Below are 16,242 nucleotides of genomic sequence, written 5' to 3' on the forward strand. Positions count from 1 at the left end.
TTTCTAAAGAATAATTTTTTTTTAATTAAGTCTATTTCTGTTTTTCCCTGGGGGGGGGCGAAGCCTCCGGCTCGCCTCGACTGCGACTTGTCACGCCTCGTGCTGCAAACTTCACACTTCTCACAATCCTCCACCTATCGTCCTCATGTCATAATCTACTATTATGTAGCGGGCGGGTGTTCATTTTTTTTATTTCCCCTCCCCTTCCTCTTGCCCTCCGCCATCAATCATCTCTTTCTGCCGCTGCAGGGGAGTAGTACGGTATGGTGGGGACACCACTACACTCGCATGTTTTTCTCACCGACGTGCGACTGGGTATTCCACGCCCCTGATTCGTCCAACTTCAACCCTCAATAACTTGAAGAGGGTGCATCTGATCAAAAAGTCGCTCAGGACTTTTCGATCCAGAATTTCACCGCCAACTTAAGTTTAAAGTTTGGACGTGCAATTCTGGGACACCCTGTATATCTCTGTATATGTGCTCGATAATTCGCTATTTTGCAAATTAATTTTGAGAAAGGTCTACATAAATATAGTAAGATTTGTAGCTAAAAATTTGAATTTTCAATTCATGACAGTTATCATTAACCGTTACTAAGATGCGCCGTCTTAGCTCGATTGGTCCAGTAGTTCTAGAGATCTAGCAACTTTTGTAAATTTCATTTCACATACTGCAAATATTTCAATTTTTTTTCTTCAAAATACTAGTCTCAATGGGTCCTATCTATATTAATATCTAATTTAAAAATCCATTTTTGAGGGTAAAATTTCAAGCTATCGCGTTTTTTGGGTTTTATCATCATAAACGTTGTAAACAAAAGTTGTGAAAAATAGACATATCGAATTCAAATTTTATACCCTTCTAGCTCTCACAACCAAAAAGCCTACTATTTTGGATGGGCCTAATGGGCCAGGCGGATACTGAGATCTTACACTTTCTGCGTGAACGTAATCCCTTGTAGATCTCATGAACCACTCGAGGAATTTTAATTTTGTTTTCAAAATACTCGTCTCAATGGGCACCATACAAAGCTCTGACAATAGATATAATGTTTAGTACAAAATTTGGGGAATATCCCAATTTTTCCATTTTTACACTATTGTCAGTACTCCATACTCAACAATTTGGTAAAGAATTGGAAGAACAAGTTACAACTTGCTATGATTATAGCTTTTAGGTTCTAAAAACATGAGTGGCTGTTACAAATTTTATTATTTTGTTGAAGTTCAGGTTAATGATAGGTTAAATATGTATTTTTAAACCCTCGCAGAAACATTAGAGCACGTCTTACTGTGTCTGCAAGCACAAACAGCAATTCAAAACTGTAATAGCAAGAGAACGGTCCAAATGGAGGATCCAACGTTCACGATACCTACCCCTGGACCAGCGGCTCATGGGGGTGCTGAGAGGCAGCCCGAACCTAGCTCTATGCAACTACCTGAAGGCATTTCGCAAGACAGCTAAAACCGAAGAAGCAGAGACGGCCCAGGCAACGAATTAGAGGAGAACCAGGAAACCAAGGCAGAACTGTTACTCGTTTTTTTTTAGTGGTTTTCTTTTAAAGATTTTATAAAGTAGATTTCGTATACGTGAATCATAGAAATGAGGTTCTTTGTATTAGTGAGTACAAAGTATATTATCTAAGGAAAAATTTTTTGTCTGTAAAAGGTATAAAACCATACACTGGAAACAAAACTCTATCCTAATCTTTTTAAACCCTCTAGTGAATGTCAGTACCACAATTAACGACGTGACTATTGGTACCTGTCGCGTATGTTATATCGTTGGCCGTTCGTAACTAGGTGGAGTTGCGCACCCGGGGGTCAATTTAAATTCCAATATGTTCCACTTAATTCCATTGATAATTTAATTATTTTATTCTTATTGATACTGCGTAGGTGGACACGTGTGCTCTGGAGGACAATGACGTCTCTTTTAGAATTTCGATTACAGAGTGCTTATTCATGAGAGAAATAGGATAAACAGTTGGAAATAAACGGTTGTAAATACCGAACGTAGAAAGGGAGTTAATACAAATATTGAACGCCTGTTGATTTACTGGCGTCGCCATAAACCCATAAGTTCACACGTAAATTTCTTGAGAAAGGTCCATGACTAATCCCAACCGCTCCTCCTTTGTATCCTTTGTATTAAAGCCAAGAACGTCATTTTCTGCAGATCACGCGTGCGTCCCAAATTCTAGAACGTGGATGGAGGTGGCTGGCAACAGGTGACTGCGTCACGATGTTGTCCAGCCCCTTCTCCCCCACTTTTTATTTTTTTCAAGTCTAGCATTTAAGGGACTTCCGCAGTATAGGTGGGGGAACATAGAGTGGGGGTAAAGATCAAAGGTTCCGACAGCTCGCGACAACTTGCGAAAAAACATACATCAAATATAAAAGAGTGAATGTATGCATAGAAATCAGTCTGATTAGTTTCCTTTCAGTTATTGGTGATGAATGAATTAATGCAAAACGTTTTTAGACATTCTAAATTATTTACATGAATTTATTCGTCTATTAAAATTTTCTGAATACATTTGACAACACCGTATGTTCGGCCGATGGAGATGGTACGCTTGTCAGTCAAGATAGCCTGTATCACAGCGGCGGGAGTGGTATTGTTTTGTTGCAGAGGTTATATTTGTTGAGTTTTTAATTTAAAAAAAATCAATGTGATACATAATGGAGAAACGTGATAGTTTATCAAGATTGTGATATAAAGGAAAAATAATTAAAGAAACTACATACAAGAATAGAATTATGGCACAAAATCTGGGTGAAGCGAATAAGGGGAGGAGAGTTTCCCAGCCCGAGATTGAGATCGATGATACTCCGGACAAATCTACAATCTTTAATGCTGATAATCGAATTGTGAATCTCAGTATTTTGGGTGAAGAACTTCAGTGTACCTCATGTGAAACGATTTTATCGTTGAATGACATTGTCAAAGAAACAATCCGTGGACTGGGCTCAATACTGTCAGTGAGATGTAAACATTGTCTCTATGTCAAAACGATACATACGAGTAGACTCGTGAAACATTCAGAAGGTGGAAAACAAGATACGTTCGAGATTAATTATCGAATTGCCACAGGTACATCTTCAATATTTCTACTGTAGATTATTACGTTTCATCGTCAATATGAAAATATCAATGGGATAACCATCATAATGATTTCCATAGGGTGTATCCACGCGGGAATTGAAAATCAAGGATTGAATAAACTATTAGCAAGTGCAGGTATACCTACGATGCATTATAATACCTACAAAGACTATGAAAACAGAGTTGGACCTGTGGTGGAAATGATTGCTAAGGAGAGCTGTGACAAAGCAGTGAAAATTGAACGGGAACTCACGATTAAAAATGTGGAAGACATAGAGAAGATGGTGTAAGCCTCTGCTCTACGATTTCGTGTCATAATATCGTTTCTCTTCTCCGTAATTGAAATTTATTGATTTTTCATTTTCGTGGACTAATTTCCTTTTCTATCCTTGACTTTTTTATTGATAGACTTCTATAATTGTATTCTATGGCTTATTGGCCTTATGAATTAACTGGCTTACTCTCTGATTTCGTTGAAATCTGCCCAATGTATAAATGTACCTAGATGTCTCAATTTTTTTGGATTTGATTTTAATAATCTATTTTTAATCTCATCTCTGATTATACTTACTTACTTACATACTCTATTGAGTTGATTAATCAATTTTTTTATTGAGGTATTCTATTTCAAATCATTGACAGTTTATTTTCTATTATTTTGGTTACTATTGGAAATGGTATAAGGGTAAATAATGAAATGAAAAAGCAAAATTATACGTTCTATTTGGTATCTTTTATTATAACGCTGCAAAGGCACAACCGTTCTGCTTCTTTTCCAAAAACGAAGTGGCAAATACAAAAAAAGGTGTAAGACCTATTTGGACTCTAATTGTCAGAAGGACACTATACACTCTATGAACTCTAAGAAGAGACTAAAAACTAAATTGTTCGTCAGGCCCCGATTCACCTCTACTTGTAGAGAGCAATAAACTCTGCACCCCCTGAATCTCCATTAAGAGATTCCACTTTGACCAGGTCTGGTCACCACATGATTTTTGGGGAAATCCCTTTGGTAAAGTGCAGTAATAAAAAGTCCCCAACTAAAAGGCTCTGACAACAATAAACCAATAAAATATTTCTCTACTATTAAACATAAAAATGTTTTCCACTCTCAAGTGGAAACACTAGAATAAAGGAAATATTACTTATACAAAGACCCATTCATTCCATTCAAAAAATTAATTTTTGTTAAATATTTGAAACGTAAATTCCAACAGTTACAATATAAGATCAATTATGAAAACACAATCAATAAAGAATAAAGTTAGATGCAAAATGAAAAGTCAATAAAATTTATTGGGGGAGTCTTTGTGGATTGAAAATGTTGATGAGAATTGTTTGTATGTATATGAATTTTATAGGCCTCTAGGACATCGAGAAAATTTCATAATTCCAGACAGAAGATTGCTATCAGATAAAGAGCTAGGTAAAGAGACTAATACAAGTCAAGAGGCCACAGGTAATGAAAAAAAGAAAGGTAAATTGCGATGATTGTTTTTTTAGTTGTTAAAGTCCTTCATATAATTTATCATTCAGTAGGGGAGGACGTAGGTGCATCACAAGCTTTTACTGAATTTCGATCGGATGAATCTTCCCCTAGAGTTGACAATATATCTTCAAGACAACCCAAAAAACTCTCTGCTAGGTCGAAAGGGTCATTACTGCCTGTGGCGTCAGCAATGAGAAATTTTACAGTTCGATTGATGCTCTCCTTTGACTGTGCATGGTCGAAGAGGGGAAACGGGAAGGACTCTGACAGTCTCAATAGTTATGCTGCCTTAATCGGCACACAGAGTGGTCTCATTGTCGATTATGCTACGGCCAATAGGGTCTGTAGGAAGTGTCAACAGGGACATCCCAAGGACGACCATGAATGCCATCAACATTTCTCAGGAAGTGCAAAGGCAATTGAGGCACATCTAGCTTTAAAATTGGCAACGGAAAGCAAAATCCTGAAGAATAACGACGTACAGTTGGGTATTTTTTGTAGTGATGAGGATTCTACAGCAATAGCCGGGGTGAGAGGTGCATTGGCTAAATCTCATTATGTTGTAAAATTATCAGATAGGAATCATTTACGCGAGGGTGTCAGAAATCTTCTGTACTCCATTCCAAAAGCTAGAGATCCTGATGGGGAAATTAATAAACACGTTATCGATTATTTAGAAAGGGGTTTCTCGTATGCAATGGCTCAAAATGCAGGAGATGAGAAAGGCCTTGCAAGTGCGCTGAGGGCTATTCCGTTACATGCGTTTAATAATCACAGTCAATGCTCAGATTGGTGTGGATATAAGAACAACCCTGAAGAATATTCGCACCCTACAATTGGCGAGGGAATTCACAGTCCGGTTCTGTTTGCAGCAATTGATGAGATTTTTGAGGGACTCGCCAAAAATGCTGGGAAGTATGCTCATGCTGTATCAAGCCAGGCGAACGAGAGTTTAAATGCTTCGATAACTCGTAAAGCCCCGAAGAATCTGACCTATTCTTTGACTAGATCAATGGATTTTCGAGTAGGAGCGGCTGTTGCAGAGAAAAATGAGGGAGAGAGCTATTTGCTTCAAGTTTTCGAAAAGATGGACTTAACCATTGACGAAAATCTGCGTCAGCATGTTCAACGAGTGGAAGGGAGAGCATCCCAAATTGCTGATAGGGCTAGCACAGTGGAATTCAAAGGAAATCGTCTTGAATTGAAGAAGAACAGGGCTGCACTACGACATCGTAATGAAGGATCTGAAGGACTTACGTATCAATCTCAAATGGGACTGATTTCTACTCCAGTCATCAATGAGCAACCAATGCCAAATAATGAGACAGTTGCAGACCTTGCAAATGACGAATTCCAAGTCGTGTTTTTTGATCTAGAAACTTCAGGATTCAGTGCAAACTGTGATATTCTGCAGATCGCAGCAGGTACTGGATCAACATCATTTGAAATCTATATAAAGCCCTCCAAGCCGATTGATCGTAAAGCTACAGAGAAAAATCATTTAGCTAATGTCTCAGGAGACCTTTATATGAATGGAATTCTCGTAGAAGCTGTGAGTATTCGTTGTGCGTTGACTGAACTCCTCTCCTATCTCCAGAAATTCAACAAGAAATGCATATTAGTGGCACATAATCTCAGTTTTGATGGACCTCGACTCTTGAGATCCATTGAGAAAGCCTCACTTCTAAATGAATTTCACTCAGTTGTTGCTGGCTTGGCTTGCTCTTTGAAAGCATACAAACATAAAATGAACATTCAGAAGAGGAAGGAGGGTAATTTAAAACTCGAAAATCTAGCTCGTGCTCATGTGAAACATGTGGATACAAAAAGTATTCATAACGCTTCATATGATGTATATCTATTGAGACGTTTTGTTTGTAATGTTTTTTCACTAGAAGATATTGTCTCAGAGCTTATTCCAATGACTGATGCTGTTACAAAGTATCAGCGCAATAATCATGTGAGGAACATTATTGAGACGCTTTCAGTATTTCCCGAAACTATAATACCAAAAACTTTGAAAAAAAAAATGGGTGAAGCTAATATAAGTTTTGCTGAATTGCAAAGCGCCTTTAATGAAGCTGGAATAATAGGAATTGTCACATTGCTGGATATGAAGATTAAATATAAGCCTCGTAATTTCAACCTCCACGAAATTTATCAGGGGATTGCAGATTATTTGAAGAAGGGCCATAAATAGTAATATAATTGTTGTTTTGTTTTTATGATGCGCACATTTACTGAGTCTATCCTTGTTGTGTTAGTGTTACGGATTATTTAACGTTTCTGAATAATAAAAATGATAAAACAAATTGGCAATAGCGAATGAAATTTATATTGTCCTATCCAGTGAATTCTGATGGAAGCCCCGAATATTTGAATGTCCCGCCACCGTACCACCCCGTCCACCACGCCGCGGATCGCTCCAACCTCCTCTCGACGTTGCCACGTTTGATGGTCATTTCGATGAAATTTCCTGACTGACAATAGATTTTTTAAGCAAAACTCGAAATCCACTTAGTAACATATGAAAAAAAACTTGCACTCCGGGAGTGCAGGCAGAAGTGAAAACTTGAACTTATGGCGCGTTGGGCACGTTTTTGGGTGAGCCTTTTTAGGTGCGCTCGCGACATGAGAAATTGTACGTAAAAAATCAAGTTTATCAAAGCAATGTGGGCACTTTTTGAATGAACATGAAGTATAATAATATAGAAACTATATTCGAAGGAAGTGGTTTTATTTAAATGAGTAAATATTAGTGAATAATAAATACAAAATTTATCAATTCTCATCCATAATTTCAACAACTCTTACATCATCATTATCTGCATTTTCATCAAATTCTATAACTGAAACAATGGGTCTATGGCAACTAAAGTGTGAAATGAACAATTTTGATTTAAATATTTTTATATCTCTTGTGAATACTGCACCACTAGTAGTTTTGTATTTTTTTGTGCTAAGATTGCGATCATTGGACATCGTTAAATCAAATTCTTCATATAAAACCGCATCCATTTTCAAGACAAATCTGTAATCAAAAATAAAAATGTAGATTTTTTTGAAGCTATACTCGTAGCATACAATTTTTCCCGACCATCCGAATTTCCGATCGTCGATTCACGTCCGTAGTGAAATTCTCTACTAAATTGAGTATATTTTCGATCTTTCGGGTTTTCCTACTTTTCCGGCTTTCCCATAATTTTTAGCAATTTTCCGACCGCCGATTCACGTTACTAGTAAAATTCTCTAATAAAACGAGTATATTTTCGATTTTTCAGGTTTTCCTCCTTTTCCGGCTTTCCGATAATTTTTAATTCTTAGCTGAAATGAGCATAGTGATAATTTTCCTAATTCCCTAAAATTTCGAGGTTTTCTGTAATTTTGTAGAAATTGATCAACTTCAAACTTTAAATGCAGCGCCTTTTTAAACGCTAGCGTCAAACTTGTATTCTTTTAATGTAACTGTTGCTAAAACAGGAAGTTGTTTCCCTCGCGGAAGAAAGAAACAGCTCATATATACCCAAAGAGGAGGGGGGGCTCCGTTTGTACTTTCTCAACTGTACAGATGATCAACTGTACAGAAAATTTTCAAACGGCGAGAGCGGGGGGGCTCCGTTTGTACTTTCTCAACTGTACCAATGATCAACTGTGCAGAGAATTTTCAAACGGTGAGAGCACCACTGTGCAGGGATTCAACTGTCGAGGCAAAAAGGTAAGCTGTACATGTGGCGCTGGGTCCACATGTACAGCCACATTTTTGTCTCGACAGTTGAATCCCTGCACACCGGTGCTCTCACCGTTTGAAAATTCTCTCTACAGTTCATCATTTGTACAGTTGAGAAAGTAGAAACGGAGCCCCCCGCGTCTTTTTGTCACGTCACTACACATTATTGTCGATAACAGAGGAATCGACGCAAGCGGCTGATCGGTGGGTCCAAAGAGGATAGACCAAAGTAGAGGCTCAGTTCTGGGGGTTTGACTGACGCCAGTTTCTCCACGTTACCGACACGATTTCACCCCCGAGGAGACGGGGCGCCACGAGTCCTACTGGGGTATCTGCATATCGGCCAAGCCGGGGGGCTGCGTTCGTACTTGTTCAACTGTACAAATGATCAACTGTACACAAAATTTTCAGACGGTGAGAGCACTACTGTGAAGGGATTCAACTGTCGAGAGAAAAAGCTAGGCTGTACATGTGCACCCAGCGCCACATGTACAGCCTAGCTTTTTAGAATTTTAGAATTTTTAAATGATGCTCTCGCCGTCTGAAAATTCTGTGTACAGTTGATCATTTGTACAGTTGAACAAGTACGAACTGAGCCCCCCCGTTTGGCCGATATGCAGATACCCCAGTAGGACTCGTGGCGCCCCGTCTCCTCGGGGGTGAAAGCATGTCGGTAACGTGGAAAAACTGGCGTCAGTCAAACCCCCAGAACTGAGCCTCTACTTTGGTCTATCCTCTTTGGGTGGGTCGATCTAAATTTTTTATCTCCATTTAATTAATTCAAAAATGAATGTACAAACGAAAGGGAAAACAATTCGTGATGTACAAACGATTTTCTATCGATTTCACTGGTTATGAACTCTAATCAAGCAATTTTGGATTCCGTTCCGGCCAGCATCATGGCAAAATTTAATTAATTAATATTAATTAATGGGTGAATGTATAAACAAAACTTTTGCTAGTACAATCATGTAACAACGATGTACAATCGAGTATATAATGTCGTTTTCGCTATTAGTGACCCGTGTCGGCTAAGTACCTGGGGGTAATCTTCGAATGTGGGTTCGTTAGCCGCTAAACCTCTAATGAGGACTCCATTGAACATAGTAGATGACGGGTTGAAGGTTATATAAGTAATAAATTAATTACACACAAGTGCTTACGAGAGCACATTAACACTCTTTATTTGTATTTGGTTAAGTTCAGCACTTAATTACACTTTATACTTGTTATAAACTTAATTTATCTACTCGAAGAGAAAAGCTGCAAGCAGAGGGCTTGTAGAAGATGAACTGCACTGACTTAACTTAATTTCGTGGGGTTGGGCCCATCAACCCCCACTCACTAAAGTTGCGCACGCAAAACTAGGCCCTCCGAAAGGGACAAGTGTAACCCACAAGAGAAAAAGGGAACAAAAAAGGGGGGGGGGGAAGGAACATGCGACGTGTCATGTATCCTCTATGTTAGAACCCTAAGTCAGCCTGGCGAATACAATGAACAATGTGTCTCCACACGTGCTGTACACATGCAGTGGAAAACGTTTAAGATAAACAGAAAGTAATATTTTACGACCTGAGACCGTGACTTTAAAATAAACTCGACCCTCTAAATTTTCCTATAATAAATGTGTTTATTTGACGTGAATTTCAACTTGACATTCTAGATTGAATTATTTTCTTCCCACTCGAGAAAGGCTTTTGTTCCCTTTGTCCATTGTGTGGTGGAAAACTCTTTTCCAATAAATCCAATTTAATTACACAATTTGAATCTCGCGGTGATTTAAGGGGGTATTCTCATGTGAGCACTTCAAAAAATCGTTTTTTTTTTTTAATATTTTGACAGTAAAACCTATTGAAAACATGCTGTGAAAAATTCAGACCGAAATTCATAGTATTTGATAAGTTACAGCTCATAGTCGCCGACGTGTCGTAAGCGATTGTCTACCAGGCTTTCACCTTTAAACGCGTTTTTCTCGAATCATCATTTTCTGAAACGGTCAAGGTCCTACAAGAAAAAGTATTCAACCGATTACTTTAAAATTTACATATGTTCTTCTACTCATTTATAGTTATCGTCCCTACCACAATTGTTTATTTTCGACAATATCTTCATATTTTTTTTAAACGATTTGTAACGAAAAAGAAGGAGATTTTCGTGATTTTTTTTTTGAAGTTCGATATTTTTTTTTGTTTTTAATGAAATTGATTATATTTGGTAGGGACGATAGCCACAGATCTTCTGAATAATAATCTATTCGATTTTTTTATGTCAGACAACATGAACAGCCGTTATCACCTTGACCAGTGAACTACCTTTTTTTGTTGGGGACTACTTTGACTTTAAAAAAATATATGTTAAAAATGTAAAAAACGAAAAAAAAAATTTTTTTCGTATATTTCAAAATACAAATAAAAATATATTGAAAAATCAACATGATTGAAGTTTGTTGTCGCATAAAAAAAAAATGCCGAAAAAGTGGTAAAATATAGGCGTTCACATGAGAATAACCCCTTAAGCAACACACGCGCCTCCCTGATCGCTCGAGATGTCAGGACATCACAACGTATTTATCACCAGATCATTCTATCTCGATTTAATTTTTCTATCTTTCATTTCTCCTAATGTATTTAAATACTAGCTTCGTTGACCCAGTAGAAATATTCTCACAATTTAAAGATAATAAATTGTGGAATGTTTGAATGTTATCTAAAACAAAATTTCTTTGTAAAGTTTTTTCGTATCAAGTTTCAAGTGGGATTTGATCTTCGCATTAAACCGTTTGTATCATAAACGTTTTCTAGAGAAAGTTTACTTTTCTCAGAGAGAAACTCCAGTATTTTCTATGTTCTTTCAAAAGCCATATATGAGGCCCTTTTGTTCGAGTCACGTAGCATGGAGCAAAGAGGATAGACCAAAGTAGAGGCTCAGTTCTGGGGGTTTGACTGACGCCAGTTTCTCCACGTTACCGACACGATTTCACCCCCGAGGAGACGGGGCGCCACGAGTCCTACTGGGGTATCTGCATATCGGCCAAGCCGGGGGGCTGCGTTCGTACTTGTTCAACTGTACAAATGATCAACTGTACACAAAATTTTCAGACGGTGAGAGCACTACTGTGAAGGGATTCAACTGTCGAGAGAAAAAGCTAGGCTGTACATGTGCACCCAGCGCCACATGTACAGCCTAGCTTTTTAGAATTTTAGAATTTTTAAATGATGCTCTCGCCGTCTGAAAATTCTGTGTACAGTTGATCATTTGTACAGTTGAACAAGTACGAACTGAGCCCCCCCGTTTGGCCGATATGCAGATACCCCAGTAGGACTCGTGGCGCCCCGTCTCCTCGGGGGTGAAAGCATGTCGGTAACGTGGAAAAACTGGCGTCAGTCAAACCCCCAGAACTGAGCCTCTACTTTGGTCTATCCTCTTTGGTGCCAATAGTCACGCCGGATAGTTAACTCACATGACGAAAATCGACCTGTTCATTTCTAAAATGGAATTGGTGCGTATCCATTGCGAGCATACTACCAATCGAATTCGCAGAAATGAAGGAAAAAATAACAACACGTCAATCATCGGTGACAACACTTCTCTCGAATAGTGTTAGTCGTCTGTTTGTTTCTCACTGTAGATATTGGAATTATAGATCAATTAAAATTATGCATCAATTAAACCCTTTCGGAAAACAAACACCTGTTCGGAAGCAAATAATTAATTAGCCACATGATTATATTAAGACAATATCCATATTAATATCCACTTGAATATTTAATATTTTTAATAACAACCGATTGACTCTTAACCTTTCACCGACAGAATGTTTGAAATATTTCAATAAATAAAATGATAAGAATGATGGTTCATAGAAATGAGAATTTATTACAACAGCTTAAGAATCATATTAATTGATAATTCTCGCCTAAAGTCCAACCCATGACAAACATTCAACGTCTTCATATCTTGTCCATACAACGAATCCCCTCAACTCATGATTTTTTTCCATCGTGGAATTGTGGAATTTCCTCCGCACTCTCCGCTTATTTCCCGGAATTCGCATTGATGTAGTGGAACAGGAAGACCAGGAAGAAGAGAGCCACTCCAAGAATATTGGAAAATATTGCAAGTTGGACGTCAGTAATCATCTGCAGAGTGAAAATGTAATTATTTACCTTTCGAGGTTACTCACGCAATCAATCTAATGACACTATTATATAGGCATGTATTACCTTGCTGATTGTTATTCACTGAGGTTACTTGCAAATTTATTTTTTTATATCAAGATGATGTTGACACGTCTTTATTTACGTGACACGCCGAGTTGTACTATTTGTCCACGAAGCAAATATGTCCGGAGATTATGGAGAAGATCGACTGTAGCAACGCATATGGTGTTTCGTAGCGGTGGCGTATGAACTAAATGCGAGGACGCATTTACCGATAAAACAGGGCGCATATGCGAACGTCGGTATTCTTCTCTAGTGTCGCGTAGATCGCTACTTATCATATAGGGTCCCTATGACTTCCATTTTATTACTAGGCCTTGCTTTTGCGTTCAAATATTGTACTCAATAATTTAAACTTTTGAGAAAACCGATAATGTAAACTTTTGAGGAAACCTTTGTACTATTTTAAATACTTTTGAAGATAAAAGAACAGCCTCTTGAAATGGTTAGTTTCAGAAACTTGTGAGCGGAAACAAGTAATAAATCTTAAAATTTATTGACGTAACTCAAGCCTCTAAAATAAAACATTCTTTGTATAATTTTTTGTAATAGTTTCGAAATGTAATTCGAGTCCCACATCAAACCGTACAAGTCGTAAAACCTTTTCCCGGAGACAGTCTAATTTCTCCGAGAGAAACTCAAGTATTTTCTCTCTTTCTTCAAAAGCCACATGTGAGAGCCTTTTGTTAAGATCATGTATCCCCGGAGACAAAGCTGAGTAAGCCCAGAGGATCGTGGGGGTGTAGAGCCAACCCCCTAACTGAGCTCAAGGCCACGATTGGTCCCCTACTCCTATTTGTAGAACAGGCCCTTCGTCCTGACTCCTAAGCTAAAATTTAAGAATAATTGTAAGGCAGTTCGATTTCAGACGCCAAAAGATTAAGTTAAGGCTACAACCTATTAATAAAAGCTTGACAATCTAATCTGACTAAATTTGTGTCTGTGTTTGATTATTTAATTTAAAATTCCCGCACTTGTGAAGCAGAGTGGTTTAGCACTCCACGGGCATCGGACCTGTCACCTGGAAGCCAGCGAACCCGCTTGGAACGCAACACTAGTAAGTCAGACATATATTAATATGATGGCACTCACTCCCATTAATTGTTATCCCCAGCAAAAAGACCCCTGATAAACCTCTGATAAATGCAATCGTTGTAATAATAATAATTACGCCATTGTTGCATTGCATAATTACGTCAGTTCATAAAATTCTCAAATATAATTGTTGTCATTCGTAATAATTGCCCTTCTGCGAAAATACAATTTATTTTCAAATAATTAATTTTTCAATAAATTATGAACAATTATTGGATGCTATTAGTTAGTAATTATCATTTGCTATTACTACCAGTAGTTGTTTTCAATATTGTTTTTACCACTTCATATCATCGAATAATGGCAAGCATCAAATACCTACATAATTACTAATAGTATTGTACTTAATAGGGGAGAAAGGGGCAGAATGGACCAAGGAATTTATTTACCCATGTATATTATATATTACATATGTATATATTTTTTTTTTTTAATTATGATTTGTAACGGGTATTCACGAATGGTAGGAGGAGACAGGAACTGGAGGGACAGGAGCAACTCGTCAATGGGGACGAATTTTTTTTCAGGTAATATCAACAATGGCTAATGAAAGTAATAATAATGCAGTTTTAATGATAATGATAAATTATGGAGATGATGGATAACAATTTACAATATTTCTATTTATGGGTCACACTGATAATAGTGGAAGTGCACATGTCCATCCAAAGAGGATTGACTGAAGTAGAGGCTCAATTCTGGGGGTTGAGTGACACCAGCGACATCGTAGTACCTCATCCCAGGAGAGGCAGGGCACCATACGCAATGCTGGGGTGTCTGCTTGTCATGTTTTTTTTCCCTTGAAATTAGGTAACATTAAGATGAGCAGAAAGGAGGATACGAGGATGCTTCATTTAAAATTAAGGGGATTGGGAAGTCGTCATTCCAAACCCAACTACCGCGTTTGGTTCGACCATTTTTTGAAACTTTTTGACAGAAAAATTGAATGATTTCTTGATTCGCAGTTTCAAAGAAACTCTGAAAATGAGGACTTTATGTAATAAGTAGGGATTAACAATCATTTGCAATTAATAAAAAAAAATTGTAGAACCAAACCCGGTAGTTGGGTTAGGAATAATGCCTTCCTAATCTCCTTAATTTTGAAGGAAGTATCCTCATATCCTTCTTTCTGTTCATCCCAATGTTATCAAATTTCATGAAATTAGGTAATGTTAAGTGGGGGAGGGGAGGAATGAATTTTCAAAAAAGTAACTGAATGCCCACTAGTTATGCGGCGTCACGTGACACTCTGCAATAACCCCCCACGATTGGAAAATTCATTTCTCCCCCTCTAATAAAAACGAAGAAATGAAACCGATGCCGCTCGATTAAGCGTCAAATTCTTGGCAAATGACTAGGATTTTATTTCTTCATCACAATGGGGAACTTGCATGCGGCCCAGATTTGAGAAATAAATGTATTAATAAATAGTTTAACGCCCATGGAATACTCTCCAATGAAAAATGCATTCTAACTCATTGCAGTTTTTTTTTAACAATCAATCGAAAATTGCATAATTTTGAACCATGTTTTAACGCTCGTGACGTCATCAGGCGGTGACTCCGGGTTCTTATTGCAGTCGCTAGATGACAGCACTGATGTTTTTCTAAATGCAGCCGGCGTCAACATACAGCAGAGGTTATCTTGTTAAATATAAATAAATAGCAGTTTTTACGTGAAGTGAATTTCTTTGGTGCTGTGAAAAATGAGACCGACAATGGAAGGGAATATTGAAAAAGCGTCTTCTCAGAATCTACCAAAAGTGGATGTTGAAATACTCCCAGTTTTTTAAAGATCAAATTTCTGTCAGAGTGCGGAAAACAGAGGTGTCAAAGCCAGCAGGTACGTTTCGAGGATTAAATAACTCATTGCTAAAGATACTAAAAATGTAATTATACGTTCAATTTGATATACCGATGGTAGGAGTCTATGATCCGGTAGATGGCGCCACATGAGGAAGTATAGGAGCCGCCTGATGACGTCATGAGAGCTTTTGGAGCATTTGAAAATTAAATTTTTTGAAAAATCGATAATTAATTGTTAAACAATTTTTTAAATGTTTTTTGTGGGAGATTCGGGTGCTTGAACTGTATTATAACTCGATGTCGTATTTAGAATTATTTATTATCTAGATGTGTTTACATCGAGGAAAAATATTACACTAACTGTTCGCCGGGTAGTGTGCCAGTTTATAAACCTTCGTTTATCGAAGGTTCGAAAATTGTCCTAACGTTCCGTGAGGGACCAGGACAAGTGATGTTTGTCTCGAATTCCGGCTTTGGAATATTCGAAATTACTTTATTGTGGCTCGCACCACAGTTTTTTCATAAAAAATCTATTATTAGGACCATTAACTACGTAAAACAAAAAATTTTTTTAAATCATGCAAGTTCCCTCTTACTTTTTAAAAATGCAGCCCGACGCCACCCAGTTACGGGGCGTCAAGTGAGGTCACGCGGGAATCCCCCGATTCGCAAATTCATTTCTCTCCCTCTAATAGAGATTAAGGAGTGAAACCAACTCCACTCGATTGGTCAGCAAATGTCTAACGAATCACGGTAGTTTTATTTCAAAATCCGAATTAGGACCGGAGGAATGTTTT

The 16,242-nt window shown here is 37.7% G+C and overlaps 2 protein-coding genes across 6 annotated transcripts; one reads left to right on the forward strand and one right to left on the reverse strand.

The window, feature by feature from the left end:
* Positions 1-1,778: 1,778 nt before the first annotated feature.
* Positions 1,779-6,910, forward strand: LOC135169826 (uncharacterized). Of its 5 annotated transcripts, XM_064135164.1 has the most exons (5): positions 1,783-3,097; positions 3,188-3,395; positions 4,471-4,586; positions 4,646-5,134; positions 5,471-6,910. In XM_064135164.1, exons 1-5 carry the CDS (start codon positions 2,764-2,766, stop codon positions 6,796-6,798), a joined length of 2,475 nt encoding a protein of 824 aa, XP_063991234.1. In that variant the 5' UTR covers positions 1,783-2,763; the 3' UTR covers positions 6,799-6,910. The 5 variants fall into 5 exon arrangements, with proteins under 5 accessions (XP_063991229.1, XP_063991230.1, XP_063991231.1 ...); XM_064135159.1 differs by having other exon boundaries at positions 1,779-3,097; positions 4,646-6,910; XM_064135160.1 differs by having other exon boundaries at positions 1,780-3,097; positions 4,649-6,910.
* A 5,271-nt stretch (positions 6,911-12,181) lies between these two features.
* On the reverse strand, positions 12,182-12,464 carry LOC135169523 (uncharacterized protein). The gene has a single exon (XM_064134590.1). It carries the CDS (start codon positions 12,462-12,464, stop codon positions 12,360-12,362), a length of 105 nt encoding a protein of 34 aa, XP_063990660.1. The 3' UTR covers positions 12,182-12,359.
* Between the last annotated feature and the right edge of the window lie 3,778 nt (positions 12,465-16,242).

Source organism: Diachasmimorpha longicaudata, chromosome 15, assembly GCF_034640455.1.
Source record: "Diachasmimorpha longicaudata isolate KC_UGA_2023 chromosome 15, iyDiaLong2, whole genome shotgun sequence".
Taxonomy (NCBI): domain Eukaryota; kingdom Metazoa; phylum Arthropoda; class Insecta; order Hymenoptera; family Braconidae; genus Diachasmimorpha; species Diachasmimorpha longicaudata.